General features: G+C 38.8%; 1 protein-coding gene across 3 annotated transcripts in view; it reads right to left on the bottom strand.

The window, feature by feature from the left end:
- Nucleotides 1-1,761: 1,761 nt before the first annotated feature.
- The window catches only part of kif26ab (kinesin family member 26Ab), a 245,943-nt gene continuing 230,976 nt past the window's right edge, over nucleotides 1,762-16,728 (bottom strand). For 2 of the 3 annotated variants that reach the window (XM_072568615.1, XM_072568619.1), the window contains 4 exons: nucleotides 8,289-8,482; nucleotides 7,766-7,789; nucleotides 7,481-7,631; nucleotides 1,762-3,192 (listed from right to left, as the gene is read on the bottom strand). In XM_072568615.1, the coding sequence (XP_072424716.1) occupies nucleotides 3,014-3,192; nucleotides 7,481-7,631; nucleotides 7,766-7,789; nucleotides 8,289-8,482 (548 nt within the window). In that variant the 3' untranslated portion in view covers nucleotides 1,762-3,013. The remainder of the gene's footprint in view (nucleotides 3,193-7,480; nucleotides 7,632-7,765; nucleotides 7,790-8,288; nucleotides 8,483-16,728) is intronic. The other variant, XM_072568616.1, reaches the window with a different exon arrangement.

Below are 16,728 nucleotides of genomic sequence, written 5' to 3'. Positions count from 1 at the left end.
GGGCCTTAGTCTAATCATAGACAAGAGAGCTGAATTCCAGAGGCAATGTGAGTGCCTGCCCTTGACATCAGGGAATAACTTGCCTGAGTACAGCATCTAGGAGCTCTTGCAAAACACTTAATTAAGTAGTCGGGTGGTGAGGGGGCGATACTCTCCATCTGAAGGACTTGTGCCAAGCACAAAGAAAGATGGTTGCGATTATTGAAGGTACTTTGGATATTGCTACAGGAGCCCTACATGATAATGTCTTAGTCCCAAACATCTTCAGTTGTTTCATCAATGGCCTTCCATCTGTTATTCAAACTAATATGTGATTAAATATCCAATCATATCATAAGATGCTTATATCTCCAAGCTGCAAGTATATACTTGTGATTGGCAGAAGACCTATACTGTCTTTCTCTCTTTCAATAGTTATGTGCCATTTAATGTTTATCAAAATCTGAAGCAGTCCTTGGTTATAGGTAGCATGACATGGACAACATTCAAACCTGAGCTGACAAATAGCAAATAACATTTGCACCACATAACTGCCAGGCAATGATAATCTCCAACAAGATAATTTAAACCTTAACATTCATTGGCAGTACTATCACTGAACTTCCCCCACCAACATCTGGGAGGTTACCATTGACCACAAAATGAATTGGACTAACTACCAAAATATGGTTCTAAAAGAGAAGATATGAAGCTCAGAATTCTGCAGTCATTAGCTGAGCACTGAGCATCCCATCCACCGCTGTGAACATTCACTGTCTTTATTTTTGGCATACTGTGATAGCAGTGTATAGCAAATACAAGATGCATTGCAGGAACTCACTAGGCCTCCTGTAACAGCACTGTCCAAATCTACAAGCTCTACCATCTAGAACAACACAGGAACTAGATGCAGGAGAACACCACCAGTTACAATTTCCCATGCAGGCCACACACACACCAACTACAATCCAACACTAGCTCCATTATGTACCTTATTCCTCATTTTTACTTCTATATTCTGGTGTCATCGCTCTTGCCAATTTAGTTTAAATTCTCTGCAACCACAATAGTAAAACCCATTCCAAGAGGGCATTGGTCCCAGTACTGTTGAGGTGTACAGGATGTTAGGAAACTGATTTCAAGGTATTGTTGGGACCTGTGCCTTTATTCACTGCCTGAGAGTATGACGATTTATTCTTTTCTGATCCATTTTACTTCTACAACTTAATATTTATGCCTCTTAAGATAAAGAACAGTGCTGCAAAATGGCAGATTTTCATTTTGTGTCCCATAACAGCATGTGTGACCTGAAAATGACAGGCTAGCAGCAATGCAAGATCAGCAATCAATTCATGACAGACAGTCTGTCGACATCAGCAAGAAACAGATTGTTTAAGATTACCACAGTATTGACAGTAGAGGCCAAAATATTGAGGATGTTCAATGTGCAGCTGGATAAAATAGTGAATACTACCCGCAGTGGTGAACTACAATGGCCCTTTCTAATCCTTGATGGCCAGTGGTTAACTTAATATGTGTAGATCCTTCCAAATTAACATATATTCTACTTTCAAATAGTCAGGAGTTTTACTGTGGTTCAGTTTACTCACTATAGTGTACTCATAGTATATTCACAATACAGTATAACAAAATATTCTAAATAATATCACTTACAAAAGGTGCATTATCACTGACTGTCAGTGTAATATTGAATATGCATCTTAATGCTTTCTCAATGTAAAATTATTAATATGAAACAGAAATATTAATACCAGTGGACATGTCATTTATTCACAGATAAAAGCTAATGCAACAAGCATAATATACATTTTTACAAAGATTCTGGAAAAAAAAACCTTCACAAATAAAATGGTGAGAAAATACCATTCACAATGAATTGTCATACTGTATTTATTATTTCTTCACATAAAATCATTTTTGCTTGGCAATAATTCCTCGTAATAATAGCTGTTATCCAGTAATAAAAAGAAAAAGAAAACTTACACATACTTTTATGGTGTGTTCAAATAGCTCTTCTATCAAATTTGTTTCTTTTTGAAGAAATCCTGAGATGTATTTTTTTTAATTGACATAATCAAACCTTTCATAAATCAATAACGTTATCATTTTGTAAACCTGTTTTTGGTTTCTAAAAAAGAGTATATAAATTTGATCATTGATAACTTACAATAGTGGATTCATATGAAGGGTCACTCTGTGGCTACACTGGATTGCTGCTGTTAGCCCCAGTTCACAATATTTGGCACAGTGACCTCTTTACTGATTTATTTATAATTGCTTTAAAAAACTAGGAATCTCATTCTGCCCTTCTGCATCAAAAGCGATGTGTACGAAGAAGTCACCCAAAAACAAACAAGATTTGATATAAAAATCTCCCAAAAAGTTATGACATTTTATAATATGCCTCAATTAATAACATTTTTTAAAAACACTGATAAAACAGAATACTATGAAATATTTATGCATGTGGGAATATTCCAAAATTGAAAACATATAACTGGCTCTCTAAACAAGAAGGCAAAGTCAGAGATGTGAACATAATTTACTTATTGCTTTGCTACAATGAATTTTTTACATATGTCATATAAATACAATATACAGTATAAAATAAGCATTTTGTTTTAGTGTTTACTTAGGTTTGCTGGTTTCTTTACTAGCACCAATGTAAATAAATCAAGTTAATCAAAAAGGCACTTTAAGGTTTTTTCAGTTCTTTGTTCTTCTTGGTTTATGTTGCCTTCTTTCTTCCTTCAGGGAAAGGAAATTGTTCGCATGAACAGTTTAAGCTTTCATTCTATTTAAGCTCTGAGGCACTGTATTGATTTACAGAACTCACCATCAAGATTCATTGTCACCACATCAGCTCTCTCTCAACATTCTCCACCACCTTCCTTTGTCTCTATATCACCATCCTTCCCTCAAACAGAATTCCTTAACATCCTTTTGCTTCATACATTGCCTGCTTTCATTGTAAAATGATCCAGATCTTATGGTCTCTCATCAGTGGCCATCTTTATACTTGCACTTCCCTCGGTCCATCAATCACTTCAGTGATCATGCCAATATCAAAACAGGTCACCATCATTATCCTTGCCTTGCATAGGTTGACACGATGTTCAAGCTCCTCAGTTACCTCTTCCAGTGCCTCCAGGTACTCCAGGGACTCTTTATCCAGGGTTAGGTCAACCTCAACTGTTAACAGAGATAGTGCAAGCTAATCAGGCAACCAAAAGATGACATATGCAGAAAGATTTATAACTTAAAATCATTATATTTGTATTATAAGCAAATAGATGAAACATCTGGGGGCACTCAGTCTCTTGCCCTATTAAATGAATTGCCTCTCGTTAGTGACTTATTAATCCCCAGCAGGAGTTAGTTTGACATAATCTCTGTTAATACTTCTCTGTAATCAGCCACTAAGTACGGTATGAGAGCAGACACAAATAGGTAGGATTTTTATTGTCTCATCTTCCCCTTAACTAGTGTTCAAAGACACAGCTGATTGCCAATTCACCTCTTGGGAAGGCATGACTCCAAACTCCTGGCACACTATGCCACAGGATGCAACAAGACTTTAGCATTACTGGGGAGAGGTAGGATAGCAAAAGGTTCAATACTTCTTTATTTTGCAGTTTGCAGCATGTCGAATCTTAAATATTTGTCCTTATGATCTATCAAAGCACATTGTTTAGCTCAATCTGTTTAGAATTTTAGGTAAATGACTTTGCAGTATTAAGGAGAATTTCTGCAGTGGTTCATATAATCTTCCATCTTTAGCTTTAGCAAAAGACTGGTGTAGGCCCCAATGCCAAGACCTGAAGCAACATTTTCAATAATTTATATTTGTTTCTTTAGGAGCTCTGCCAAACCTCTGCTGAAACTATAGCAAGGGCTATAATCCCCACAGCATTTCTGGACAATCTTCTCTTAAAATACAAAATAACGGTGATTGAATTACAAAAGACATAAATCTTTTGTAGAATTATTGCAGGAAGTAGATTTGTAATTTCCATACTGTGCACAAAACACAGTTTTATTCTTTGAATTATTTTATTTACACAATTAAAATAATTGTGTTTGATTTTTTCTTTCTCTATGCAGTATGTCCAATCCAAATGATCAGGAAGGCATGGCGTAGTAATACAGGTTCTTATTCCTACTTGAATCAATTTAAGTACGACGACAGATCATAACTTTGAATTAGTCACCTTTGTATACTTCACAACAGTTACTAAAATACACTTAGCATGTGCCACTCATTGAATTTTCATTAACGGAGAGTAAAATATATTTTGTATTCGATTAGCAACACCAATGTTCACTATTATGTAACAAGATTAATATCTACAGATTATACCTGTTGGTGCTTACTATGAGTTAAATTTTCAGTCACTGACTCACAGTCCCTCTAACATTTTGTGAAGATCCTTTTCTTTTCCAGGCATTATGCTTTGACGTGTTTTATTAGGTTCTATGTGACCAATTGTTCAAACCTAGTGCACACCATTTAAAAAACGTGAGAGCTTCCTGACTTGGCGAGGTTTTGTAGTTGGCACTAGCTACTATTAAATGGATAATAGCTAAGTGAAGTACAGTGGAGCAATTAGCATTTATGGAACTGCAAACAATGAGTTGGAACTGAGGAGCGGAGAAAATTTACAAAAGATATTTTGGCAAACTGAAGTAATTCATGTGTGAATTTCGAAAGTGTGCAATGATGGGTGAAGTTGGAACACTATCAAGTCTGACCCAATATCCACATGTCAGCATTACCAGTGGAACCAGGACCAGATACAAGCAGGAGAATGATCCTCATTAATTTTCCTCTTCCAGGTCGACCCCATCATCATTCCTACATTGCCTGGAAACTGCCAAGAATTGAATCTGGAACTTGCCTGTTCTCAGTGGTTCAGTGACAAATGAGCTATCATAGGGACTTTAGAAACAAAGTTTATTGATTTGACACATTGATTTGAATTTCTTGAGTCATACCTGGTCTAGTAGGTGACAGGCAAATCTGACAAAAATAGCCCAAGAGAAGCATGAAATACAGTGAGACATATCAACCGAGAACAGAACTGCTGCATTTATGCCATTATGTTGCCAGTCACACCAAACATGGCCAATCACATTGGTAGGACTGCTTCTGCATTAGAAACCCTACATCCTCTCTTGACTGACAAAACAATCCAGCCATTAAAAACAAAATGTCATTTCAGATGCAGAAACAGATTTTACCAAGGTTGGCACAGAGTCATGGCCTGCCAAATCCCAGAATGATTTGTAGTAGCTCTCTGGTTGATTTCCTTTTAATCATTCAAGGGACATGAGCATCACTGACAGGGCATTTATTGTCCATCCCTAGATGCCCTTGAGAAAGTGGGGATTAGCTGCCTTCTTCAACTTTTGCAGTCTATTTGGGATGTGGGTAGACCCACAACACCTTTAGGGAGGATGTACTAGGACTTTGAACAAGTAACACTGAAGGAATAGCTACATACTTCCAGGATGGTGAGTGGTTTGAAGGGGAATTTGCAGGTGGTGGTATTCTCATGTATCTGTTTGAGTTGTCCTTTGAGATGATTGTATTCATGGGTTTAGAAACAGCTGTCTAAGGAGTCTTGGTAATTTTCAATGCAACCTTGCTGCTACACTCTATCAGTGGTGATGGGAGTGAATCTTTTTTTGATATGGTGTCAATCAATTGGGCTGTTTTGTCCTTTATGGTGCAAGCTTCTTGAGTGCAACTGGATTGCAAACAAAAAATACTGGAAATCACAACAGCATCCATGGAGGGACAGCAAGCTAACACTGAGTCTGAGCTCTTCATCAGAGCTCAATGCTTTAATGCTGCCTGACTCACTGTGATTTCCACCATTTTTTGTTTTCAGAACAAACTCCAGTATCTGCAGTAATTTGCTCCTACCTTGAGTGCTACTGGAACTGCACTCATCCAAGGTAGAAAATAGTTCATCGCACTCCTGACTTATGTCTTTTAGATCCTGGACAGGCTTTGGGGAAGATGAGTTACTTGGTGCAGGATTCCAACCTTCTGACCTGCTGTTGTATTTTTTGGTCACTGATAAACCCCAAACTGTTTTTGGTGAGGAACCTTGGGAATAGTAATGTCATTGAATGTCAAGAGGTAATGACTCGATTCACTGTCTTTGCCAGGCACTTTTGATGTTCCTTGTAACTTGTCAGCCCAAACCGGAGTATTATGCAGGTCCTGCTGTACTGAGGCACAGACTGCTTCAGTATCTGAGCAGTCGCGAATGGTGCTGAACACATGGTGCAATCATTGGTGAATATCCCTACTTCTGACCTTATGTGGCAGGGAAGTACTGAAGGTGATGAAGTAGCTAAGATGGTTGGGCCAAGGAAACTACCCCGAGGAAGTCTACAGGCATGTCTTGGAGTTCAAATCACAATCATCCTTCTTTGTATTAAGTATAACTCCAACCAGCAGAAAGCCTCCTCCCAATTCCTACTGAGTGCAATTTTGCGATGGTTCCTTGTTGCCACACTTGGTCAAATGCAGCTTTGTTGCCAAGAGTGGTCACTCTCACCTCAACTTATCTTTAGGCACCAATGACACCTTCGCGTCTTACTGCAACATCACCAACACCAAGGTTTTATCTGAGGACGCCCAGTGCAACCCCTTACCGTAACAAGACCTATTACTGTTAGTTGAGCCTAGATAATCTGGCATGTCAGGGATAAGGGTCCTCGATCCCTATTCAATCTCTGGTGCATCCTCACAACACCGGTCAAGGATGCTTGGGACTATTACTAACACATCACGTTTGCCCTTCCACACACTTGAATCTGGGATCAATATTTCGTTGTTACAATGACTTCAAAAGTGCTATTATCTCCCCAACAGTGAAGAACCAGGAATCTATCAAGAAATCACAACAAAAGCTGCTGATATTAGTTTCAGCACTAGATTTGAGAGTTCACTCTCTAAATCATTCATGATGGCTTAGATTAACAATGGTTGTCTGTCCATTGAATGTGCAATCTCAGAGCTTAAACTGTTCTCTTTTGCTGCTCTTTGGCAATGTTAGAATTGCAGCTCTTTCTCTGTGAAACAATCTCCTATCCTTGGTTCTAAGATTAGTTACATTGATCGCAGTTACATAAAATCCTCAGTTTGTTCTTTATTTATTGACAAGTGAATGCTTACTAGATAGAGGTTTGCACCTGGAACCACTGATGTGTGGTGACTTGATTATTTTTAAAAGCCAGAGAATCATTTAGGCATGCCCTATTTATCTTTACTCTTTTACTCCTGGGGTTCGCAGCATGCGTGCAAATTTCACACTCAGTGTATCATCATATATTTGCACCTTATGTTTCTATTTGCATTTTGATTGCAAAACAAAGTAAATTAACTTTGTATTTATACAAAGGATAAATTCCTATCTCCCCCATGTCCCTCTTGTGTTTTGTCAGTAGAGCTGAGTGTACATACATTCTGATTTCCATTTATCAGGATTCATCATCAGCCTGCTCTTTGTATCCTCCAGTTCCTTCATCAATAACTCATGCTTTGCCTTTAATTCTCTTATTCTCTGCTGTCGTTTCTCCAAGATCTTCAGTTTTGTATTAAAGTACAACAAGCCCTGTCAGGAGATAAAGCAATAATCCTTTGTTGCAGCTGCAAATCATTTGAATTTTACATTCTTTGCTTTATTTTAAACATCTGAAACAGAAAACAAAATGGTTTCATGGGGAAGAAATATGCTGAGGTTCTCACCTTATCAACGTCTTGGAAAGGTTCCTATAACATTAATGACAAAGAACGAAAAGGAAAGGAGAAAAAGTTAGGATGATGAATTCTGTAGAAAAAAATGTTCATGGGTATTGTGCATAATCCTTAGTTAATTGGGAACAAATCAGATTATAATACTGCTGATGTATTATAATTTCAAAGAGCACACCTTTTTTCATCTGGAAAGGAGTTAATGATCCTGGCATAGAATGGCTATAAAGTTTGATATAGCAGCCAAAGACTGTAAAGGTTCATTCATAATATATTCATAGATTTTCTTCACTTATACCATCTCTCCTGGCTAAGCATGATTAATTGTGAATAGTAATTATTTTTATCTCCTCTTTGTAAGGGCACTCCAACATATGCGTTGTAAAATTAATAATTATAGTAATTTAATTGCAGTCAATCTCCTGGATGTAATTGTGCTCTGTCTCTATTTAAGCAGCCATTCCTCACTGATACCATAATTTAGATTGTCTAAACTTGTTGTACTAAATGTACTGACCTCATTTTCCTCCTGCCTGTGTCTCTGTAACCGTTCCACATCGTCAATCTCGTAAACCTTAATTTCAAATGACTCCTTCAGGGTGCCTGGCAGAGGTGGCAGGTCCACCCACTGCCCAGTGGTGCCCACTGGCTTTCGTCCCAAGGATGAAGTGTCAGGCAGAGGGGTTGGAATCAGCCGACGGCGCTGAGTACCTAAAAAAAAAACATTCAGCCCCATTGTTTATTGAATTGGACTTCTTGTGAGAGCTACCTTTCAATAAAATCACAAAATGTTAATGATAAAAGTTTATTTCTGACTGCACAAGTCTCTGAACATGAATGGAACCATTTCACCTTGACGACTAAAGCTATGATTGCACTTTCTCCACAACAAAGTCAAATTTTATGGGACCACATAAATCTATTCAAATGTAATTCATACTTGGTTATCGAAACCTTAACACATCTGAATGCTCGTCCGATGAATCATTTCAATAATATTGATATATAAAGCATTTAATACGTTATAGAATCAGGCAATTTAAAGGCCATTATTCTCAATGTGCCTTTTTTAAAAAGCTGACCAATCATTCCTACTCCTTTGCCCTTTCCACTGAGATTTGCAATGGCAACACGTAATTACGCAGAATGGTTTCATGGAATCAACTGTTGCAACATCATAGGAGCATTATGAAAAAGAATTTGTTAGCGAGTTGCATAAGGAGGTATTAGGACAAATGGTCAAAAACTTGGTGAAAAGGTAGGTTTTATGTAGTGTCTTAAAGGAAGAAAAAGTGGTGAGGAGGCAAAGAGGTTTAGAAAGGTTATTCCAGAGCTTAGAACTTAGGCAGCTGAAAGCATGGCTACCAGTGGAGAAACAATAATTGGAGCTGTTCAAGAGGCTGGAATTAGATGAACTCAGGTAGCTTGGAACTTTGCGGGGCTGGGGGAGATTACAAAGATAGAGGGACTGAAAAAACAATATGAAAATTTGAGGCTTTGCTTGAATGGAAGCCAATGTAGATCAATGATCACAGGGGAAATAGGTGAATGGGACTTGGTGTGAGTCAGTATCTGGGTAGCAGAGCTGTGAATAACCTCAAGCATACAAAGCGTAGAATTTTGGAGGCTGGCTCCATGTACATTAGATTGTCAAATCTAGGGGTAGCATAGATATGGATGTTTCAACAACAGCTGAGGTGATGTGGAGCAGAGTTGAATCATGTTTTACAAATGGAAATAGATAGCGTTAGTAATGGCATGGTAGTTGAAATCTCAATGTGGGTCAAATATGATATCAAGATTGCAAACAGTCCAGTTTAAATTTAGACATATGCCAGAGAGAGAGATAGTTGTATTGATAGGGAGTAGCGTTAGTAGTAGAAACTGAAGAAAGTTGCTTTTGTCTTCTGAACATGGAGGTAATTTCTGCTCATCCAGTACTGCATATGGAATAATAAGAGTGACATTTAATAACAGTAGAAGAGTCAAGAAAGGTGGTGGTGAGTTAGAACTGGGTGTTGTCAGCGTACATGTGAAAGTGCTCTGTTTTAGATGCTGTCACTGAGAAGCAGTATATAATGAGAAATAGGAGGAGGCACAGGTAGATCCTTGAGGACCAGAAGGAATGGTGCTAGAGAGGGAAAATGAGTAATTGCAAATGATAGTCTGGTTATCTAAATAGATAAGCATTTTTTATGGCCAAAATGATCAGTACAGGACATGATGGGAGATAGGAGAGAAAGTAGAGAATGGTGTAAAATCAGGGCTAGGGTAGCGGAAATTTTAGAAGGAGTTTGATCCAGTGGGCTAGTGGAAGATAAAAAAGTTAAAGAAGCAAAGGAACTTTGGGTAAAGGAAAGGGGAGAATAGCTTCAGAAGATGGTTTTCCATAGAAGAATGAAGGCAAAACATCTTAATACTGTAGGAAGATCTTGGATTAATGAGCAGTTTTTGTCACCTTGTTGTATGAAGGGTATTATCAAGCTTGCGAGCGTTCAGAAAAGATTACCAGGATGTTGCTGGAAATGGAAGGTTTGAGTCATAGGGAGAGGCTGGAACTTGTCTTCCTGGAGAATGGAAGGTTGAGGGATGGCCTTATAGGGTTTTTTTTAAATCATTAGTGGTATATAGATAAGGTGAATGGCAGGTGTCATTTCCCTATGAGGGGGGCTTTCAAGACTAGAGGGCATATTCTTAAGATGAGAGGAGAAAGATTTTAAAAAGGCATATGTGGCAACCTTTTTTACACAGAGAGTGGTTTGTGTGTGGTGAATGAATTTCTAAGGGAAGTGGTGGATGCAGGTAAAGTTACAACACTTGAAATACATTTGAATAAGGAGGGATATGGGCCAAGCACAGGCAAGTGGGACTAGGTTAGTTTGGGATAACAGTCAGTATGGACTGGTTGGGTCAAAAGGTCTATTTTCATGCTGCATGACTATGACTCAAAATGAGAACAACATCGTGCATGCCCAGAGATGAGGTCCAAACCTACTGAAGTTCTAACAGTAGTGTATGTGCAAACTAGAGAGAGGACATAGAATACAACATACAGACCTATGTGACTCCACCGTTGTAGAATCAGATTATGCTATACACACCGACGAATGGTGGTGGGCAATTGAACAAATAATGCAGGAGGAGAATCCACAAACATAGATGGAACGACCCTGTACATCAGTGCAAAAGAAAAAGCTGAAGCATTTGCATCCATCTTCAGCCAGAATGCCTAATGGACCATCCATCTTGACCTCCTTCACAAGTTCCCAACATCACAGATACCAATCTTCAGCCAGTTTGATTCACTCCACATAATATCAAGAAACACTTGATGCAACAATGCTTATAGACCCTGAATATATCCTAACTGTGGCACTAAAGAGTGCCCCAGAACTAGCTGTGTCCTTGGCCAAACTGTACCAGTATAACTACATCTCCAGTTTCTACTGGCATTGTGGAAGATTGTTCAGATGTTAAAACTGGCAGTGCTAACAAGTTACACCCTTTCACCAAAATCTGCTCACTGATGCTCAGCTTGGGTTCCAACACAGCTATCCAGGCTACAGCTTTGATTTAAACCTGCATAAGGCAGCTGCATTCCATTGGTATGGTGAAAATGCCTGTCCTTGACATCTAGGCAGCACGTGGCCAAGTGTGGATCCAGGAGCCTGAGCGAAATTTAAATCCATGGGAATCAGAGGGAAATCTCTCAATGGGTTGGAAACATAGAAAATAAGAGCTGGAATGGGCCATTCAGCTCTTCCAGTCCACTCTGCCATTCAATATGATCATGGCTCATCATCCAAATCAGTATCCTATTCTCACTTTTTCCCAATTCCCTTTGATCCCTTTAGCCATAAGAATTACTAATTTCTTCTTGAATTCCTAGCAAAAAATGTAGATAGTTGTGGTCACTGGAAGTCAAGCATTTCAGCCCCAGGCTTTTGCTACTTTGGACCTCTGAAGGGGAATGGCCGAGGCCAAAGCCTCTTTAGCTGATACATAAAATAGCTTCCAATCTATCATCAGGTTAAAAGGCAGGAGATTCATGACTGATTACATGGTTCAAACCACTTGCAAATCCCCTTTTTAACGTTGCGCTTGGACTGAGAAGTAGCAAGTAGGGTGGTACGGTTGCTCAGTGGTTAGCACTGCTGCCTCACAGCACCAGGGTCCCAGGTTCGATTCCAACCTTGGGTGACTGTTTGTGTGGGGTTTGCACATTCTCCTCGTGTGTGCGTGGGTTTGCTCCGGTTTCCTCCCACAGTCCAAAAATGTGCAGGTCAGGTGAATTGGTCATGCTAAATAGCTCATAGTGATAGGTGCATTAGTCAGAGGGAAATGGGGCTGGGTGGGTGACTCTTCGGAGGGTCGGAGTGGACTTGTTGGACCAAAGGGCCTGTTTACACACTGTAGGGAATCTAATCAAGTAATATCTGTACTACACAATTGCCAGGCAATGGCTATATCCAACAACGGGGAACCTAACTATTAACTGATGAAATTCAGGAGTATTTTAATTGCTAAATTTCCCCTTATTAATGTTTTAAAGATTACCATTGACCAGAAACTTAACTGAACCAGTCACATCGATACTATGACCTTGTCTATTACCTTCATAATTTTATATGTTTCTATAAGAGCTCACCTCATTCTTCTGAATTTCAATGAATATAATCCCAGTCTGCTCAGTCTCTCCTCATAAGCCAACCCTGTCAACTCCAGAGTCAACCCCCTCTGCACCCCCTCTCGTGCCAGTACATCCTTTTTCAAGTAAGGCAACCAAACCTGCATGCAATACTCCAGATGTGGCCTCACCAGCACCCTGTACCTCCCTGCAACATAACCTCCCTGCTTTTAAACTCAATACCTTTATCAATGAAGGACAAAATTCCATTTACCTTCCTAATTACTTGTTGTACATGCAGACCCACCTTCTGTGCACAAGGACACCCAGGTCCCTCTGCCTAGCAGCATGCTGCAACTTTTCACCAATCAAGTAATAATCCTTTTTACTGTAACATTGCATTCCATCTGCCAGACCTTTGCGCACTCACTCAAAGTATCTATGTTCCTCTGCGTTGTTTCACAGTCCTCTGCATGCTTTGCTCTGCCACTTATCTTAGTGTCATCTGCAAACTTAGACCCACTACACATGGTCCTCTTTTGTGTGAGGTAAAAACAATGACTGCATATGCTGAAAAGCAGAGTCTAGATTAGAGTAGTGCTGGAAAAACACAGCAGTTCAGGCAGCATCCGAGGAGCAGTAAAATCGATGTTTCGGGCAAAAGCCTTTCATCAGGAATTCCTGATGAAGGGCTTTTGCCCAAAATGTCGATTTTACTGCCCCCCCCCCCCCCCCCCCCCGACTTCTATGTGACTCAGATGAACTGATGGTGAATGACAAAACTAGTTATTCCCCATATCCATTTTAATCTGCATCTCTTGAACTGAAGAGAGTGTCTAAAAAGACCATATTAAAGGGAACAGCCAGACACAGACAGAGAGAAACAGAAGGAGAATCTAATGGCTTCATCAGGGACTTGGGTATTAAAGATGGAATAAGTCTGCGACTTAAAAAAAATGAATACAGAAATGTTGCCGTGAACAGCATGGCAAAGACTTTGAAAATGCAGTTGTGAGTTGGCTGTAGCTTTCTTCAGGAATGTGTACAGGTTGTGATATGGAAGAGATTATGGTTGGAATAATATAAGGACATTTTGAGAGATGTTGTTATCTGTGATTGATCTGATCAAACATAACGACTTAACCCACGAACACTAATTTCGAACTGCCATTGTTTGTTATTCTAACTAAAAGTGTTGCTCAGTTTTAAAAAAGTCTATATAATCAATTCATTAACATCATCTTATCAAACTGTGTTTTGAATCTGTCTGTGACAGAGCAATCTAGAAAACATTTTTGTTTGAAGAGCTTGACTGCCAAAAGCACTGGAATCACATCATCTGGCCTGGTATGGAGCTAATTTCAACAACTCAGAATTACTCCAACTTGCTGACATATGGCACTGGGTTACGAGAAATTTAATCAAGTCAATGTCAGCTTGGCTCAAACACAGCACTCATATCTCTGATTCAGATGTGTGAAGCTCTGAGGGAGTGCTGCACTGTCAAATGAGATGTTAAACCAGAGTCAACGTCTGACCTCTCAGGTGAATATAAATAATCCCATGACACTATTGAATAACAGCTTGGGAATGCTCCCCAGTGTCCTAGTCAATGTGTATCACTAAAACAGATTATCTGTTATAGGTTATCCCATAACTTTGGGACCTTTCTTATTGTAAATTGATTTCTATGTTTCCTACATGTGCACTTCAAAATGCAACATTATATATGATTTTGGATGTCCAGATATTGTGAGAGGTGACTTATAAATGCAAAACTTTTTTTTGCCTTCCGAAGAAAGATCCATGGAGAATTTCTTACAGGACACCAGAAATTGTATATTGTAAAAATTAAAATGTAGAGTTCAATAGCCATTGGTAATAAATGTTTGATACAATATGTGTGCAACATTGCTAGTTGCCTATTCTCTATAAACCTTTAAGAAGGAACCAAGTTAATTCCTAACTGGAACGTAGATCACACCTTATAGACAGTAACTGGCATTATTGATTATACTTATTCCAAACAATCTCCAGAACTGATGGGCTTACGAAAAGAATTCTCATTATTGGCCCCCAATATATCTTATGCCCCCTGGGAGATTACATGACAGCAGGGTGTGGGGAATGCAGGGGCAGAGGAAGAAAGGGTTTGGTCTTGATGCTTCAAGCATCATAATGTACAGCAATTGCTCGTCTATCATCTGCCCATCACTTTCCGTTTGTCCATATGTAACATCAAGTACAAGTATATATACACTCCAGGAGCCACATTAGTTCCACAAAAGGAGAATAAATATAACCGAACTTACTTCAATCTGCATTTACTTTGAAGAAACACTCCAACACTAAAAAGAGTTAAGCATATTCAAGCAGGCGTACATGACATGACACATTTGAAATAGATCAGAAGAATGTTTAGGTAATTGCACAACAAAAATGAACATTACAATTTCCTTGCGCACACATCACCGTCAAATATGTCAAGTATGGAAGTCATGCAAATGCTCAGATCTTTTAAATGCAGTCTATTATTTTGCACAAAATCCTCCGAATGTCCTTCCTTTTAAAGGCAAAAATGAGCCTTGAGTACTATCTTATTTTTTGATCATGCCTTCACAGATAAATCAAACCTGTCAACACAGCCTTCATTTCTTGTTTTACTATTCAGATCAGCTCTTGAAGATAGAAGCACACTTAGAATTCATTTATATGTTTTTTGTACCTTTCCTTCCTTAATAATTATGTCCCTGGAATTCACCAAAAAATTATTCTTACAGTGCAATTGTAATTTATATTTTTTAAGAAGGATAGGGCAAAGTACTAGGAGTCTCCTTGCTTACTAACTGAAATCATAGAAAATCCAGGTGACAGTGTAAGCAAGGCTTTTTCTGTTCTGTTGGGGTTTTCCATGTTGCTTCACTAAAGCTCGAGTGGAGTTGGGTGAGAGGAAGCTCTATAAATATTCATACCCCTCCCTGGAGGTTTGTGGGTTGTAGGAATTACCCTGAATTTTTAAAGGTTTATTCCAATGCTCCAACCTAATATCAGATAATTAAAACAAATGGAATAGAAAATCCAGGTTAACAAAACAAACTTTACACTTATAAAAAGACAGGTCTGGTTCAGAGTTAGAGTTTGGTACATGCAGTCTCCAAATCGTACAAAGGATCAGCAGTAACAGACATATCTGGCAATAATTGGGAAAAAAAAGATAACTCTATAAAAGGTTTTTCAAGTTCTATGGGATAGATTTCAAACACATTATTCCATTGTAATACCAATTCAATAGATCAGTTGGCCATTATAAAACTGGTCAATTTTCTGTTCCATTTCTGTAATTTCTGATATTCTTTGGCCATTCCACCAGTTTCTAGTTATAGCTTCCAGACTTCACCATTTTGATGTCCCTGTACAAGCAGGTATGCAATCAGGGTTCACTATGCTGGGGGAATCATACCCCTCAGTTGGAATCTGGTATGAGTGTGACAGTTGGAAGGAGATTCAAGTAAGCTGTAAAGATCTCCTCAAATCCATTGGTGAGTATGACCCAAAAAATGGTCTGGAGTCCCTGAGAATGGAGATAACTGTGCTATGAATTACAGAAGTAATTACAGGAGGACACTAGATTGGTTTTCTTCTCTGATTCAGCCCCTGCCACCTCTCCTAAAGACAGAACAAGACTAAAGTTTCCAGAAGCACAAGACAGATTGCTGGCAGAAATGCACCTGTTGTCCTTTAATTCATCCTGAAAATTTTCAGGGTAGCTTTGAGGCTTAGTGCTGGAGGTCAATGCCATAATAAAGGCCTAATTAAAGTCTAGAAGTGGAACAGAAAATTGGCCAGTTTGATAATGGCCAATTGATATTACAATGGAATAATGTGTTTGAAATCTACCCCATAGAACTTGAGAAGTCTTTTACACAGTTACCTTTTTCCCCCAAATATTGCCAGATATGTCAGTTACTGCTGATCTGTGTATTTTGTGACATTCTGGCCAGAGCTTCTAACAGCTGGAATATTAAAAGCTTGGTTTTCTCATCTTTGCACCTCAGGTATACTTGAACCTTCCGAAGCACTAATTCCTCTTCTTTCTGTGCATCTACTAGATAATTATTACCTAAACTTACAACACCTACGCAACCATTTTTATGCCTTGAGTTAAAGATCTTGTGCCACTTTTCAAATAAAGATCAGCAAGTTCCCCGAGAAACCTACTCAACAGACATTCCTCACACATCAGTACCAAAAACAAAAAAACCTTGTAATTAATATAATCACTTTCTGTGGAATCTTGTTGAGTGGAAAACGATTGACACGTTCTTTCACA

The sequence above is a fragment of the Chiloscyllium punctatum genome, chromosome 4 (genome assembly GCF_047496795.1).
Source record: "Chiloscyllium punctatum isolate Juve2018m chromosome 4, sChiPun1.3, whole genome shotgun sequence".
Taxonomy (NCBI): domain Eukaryota; kingdom Metazoa; phylum Chordata; class Chondrichthyes; order Orectolobiformes; family Hemiscylliidae; genus Chiloscyllium; species Chiloscyllium punctatum.
Note: the sequence above shows the minus strand (reverse complement) of the source record. Positions and strands in the feature narration are given on the sequence as shown.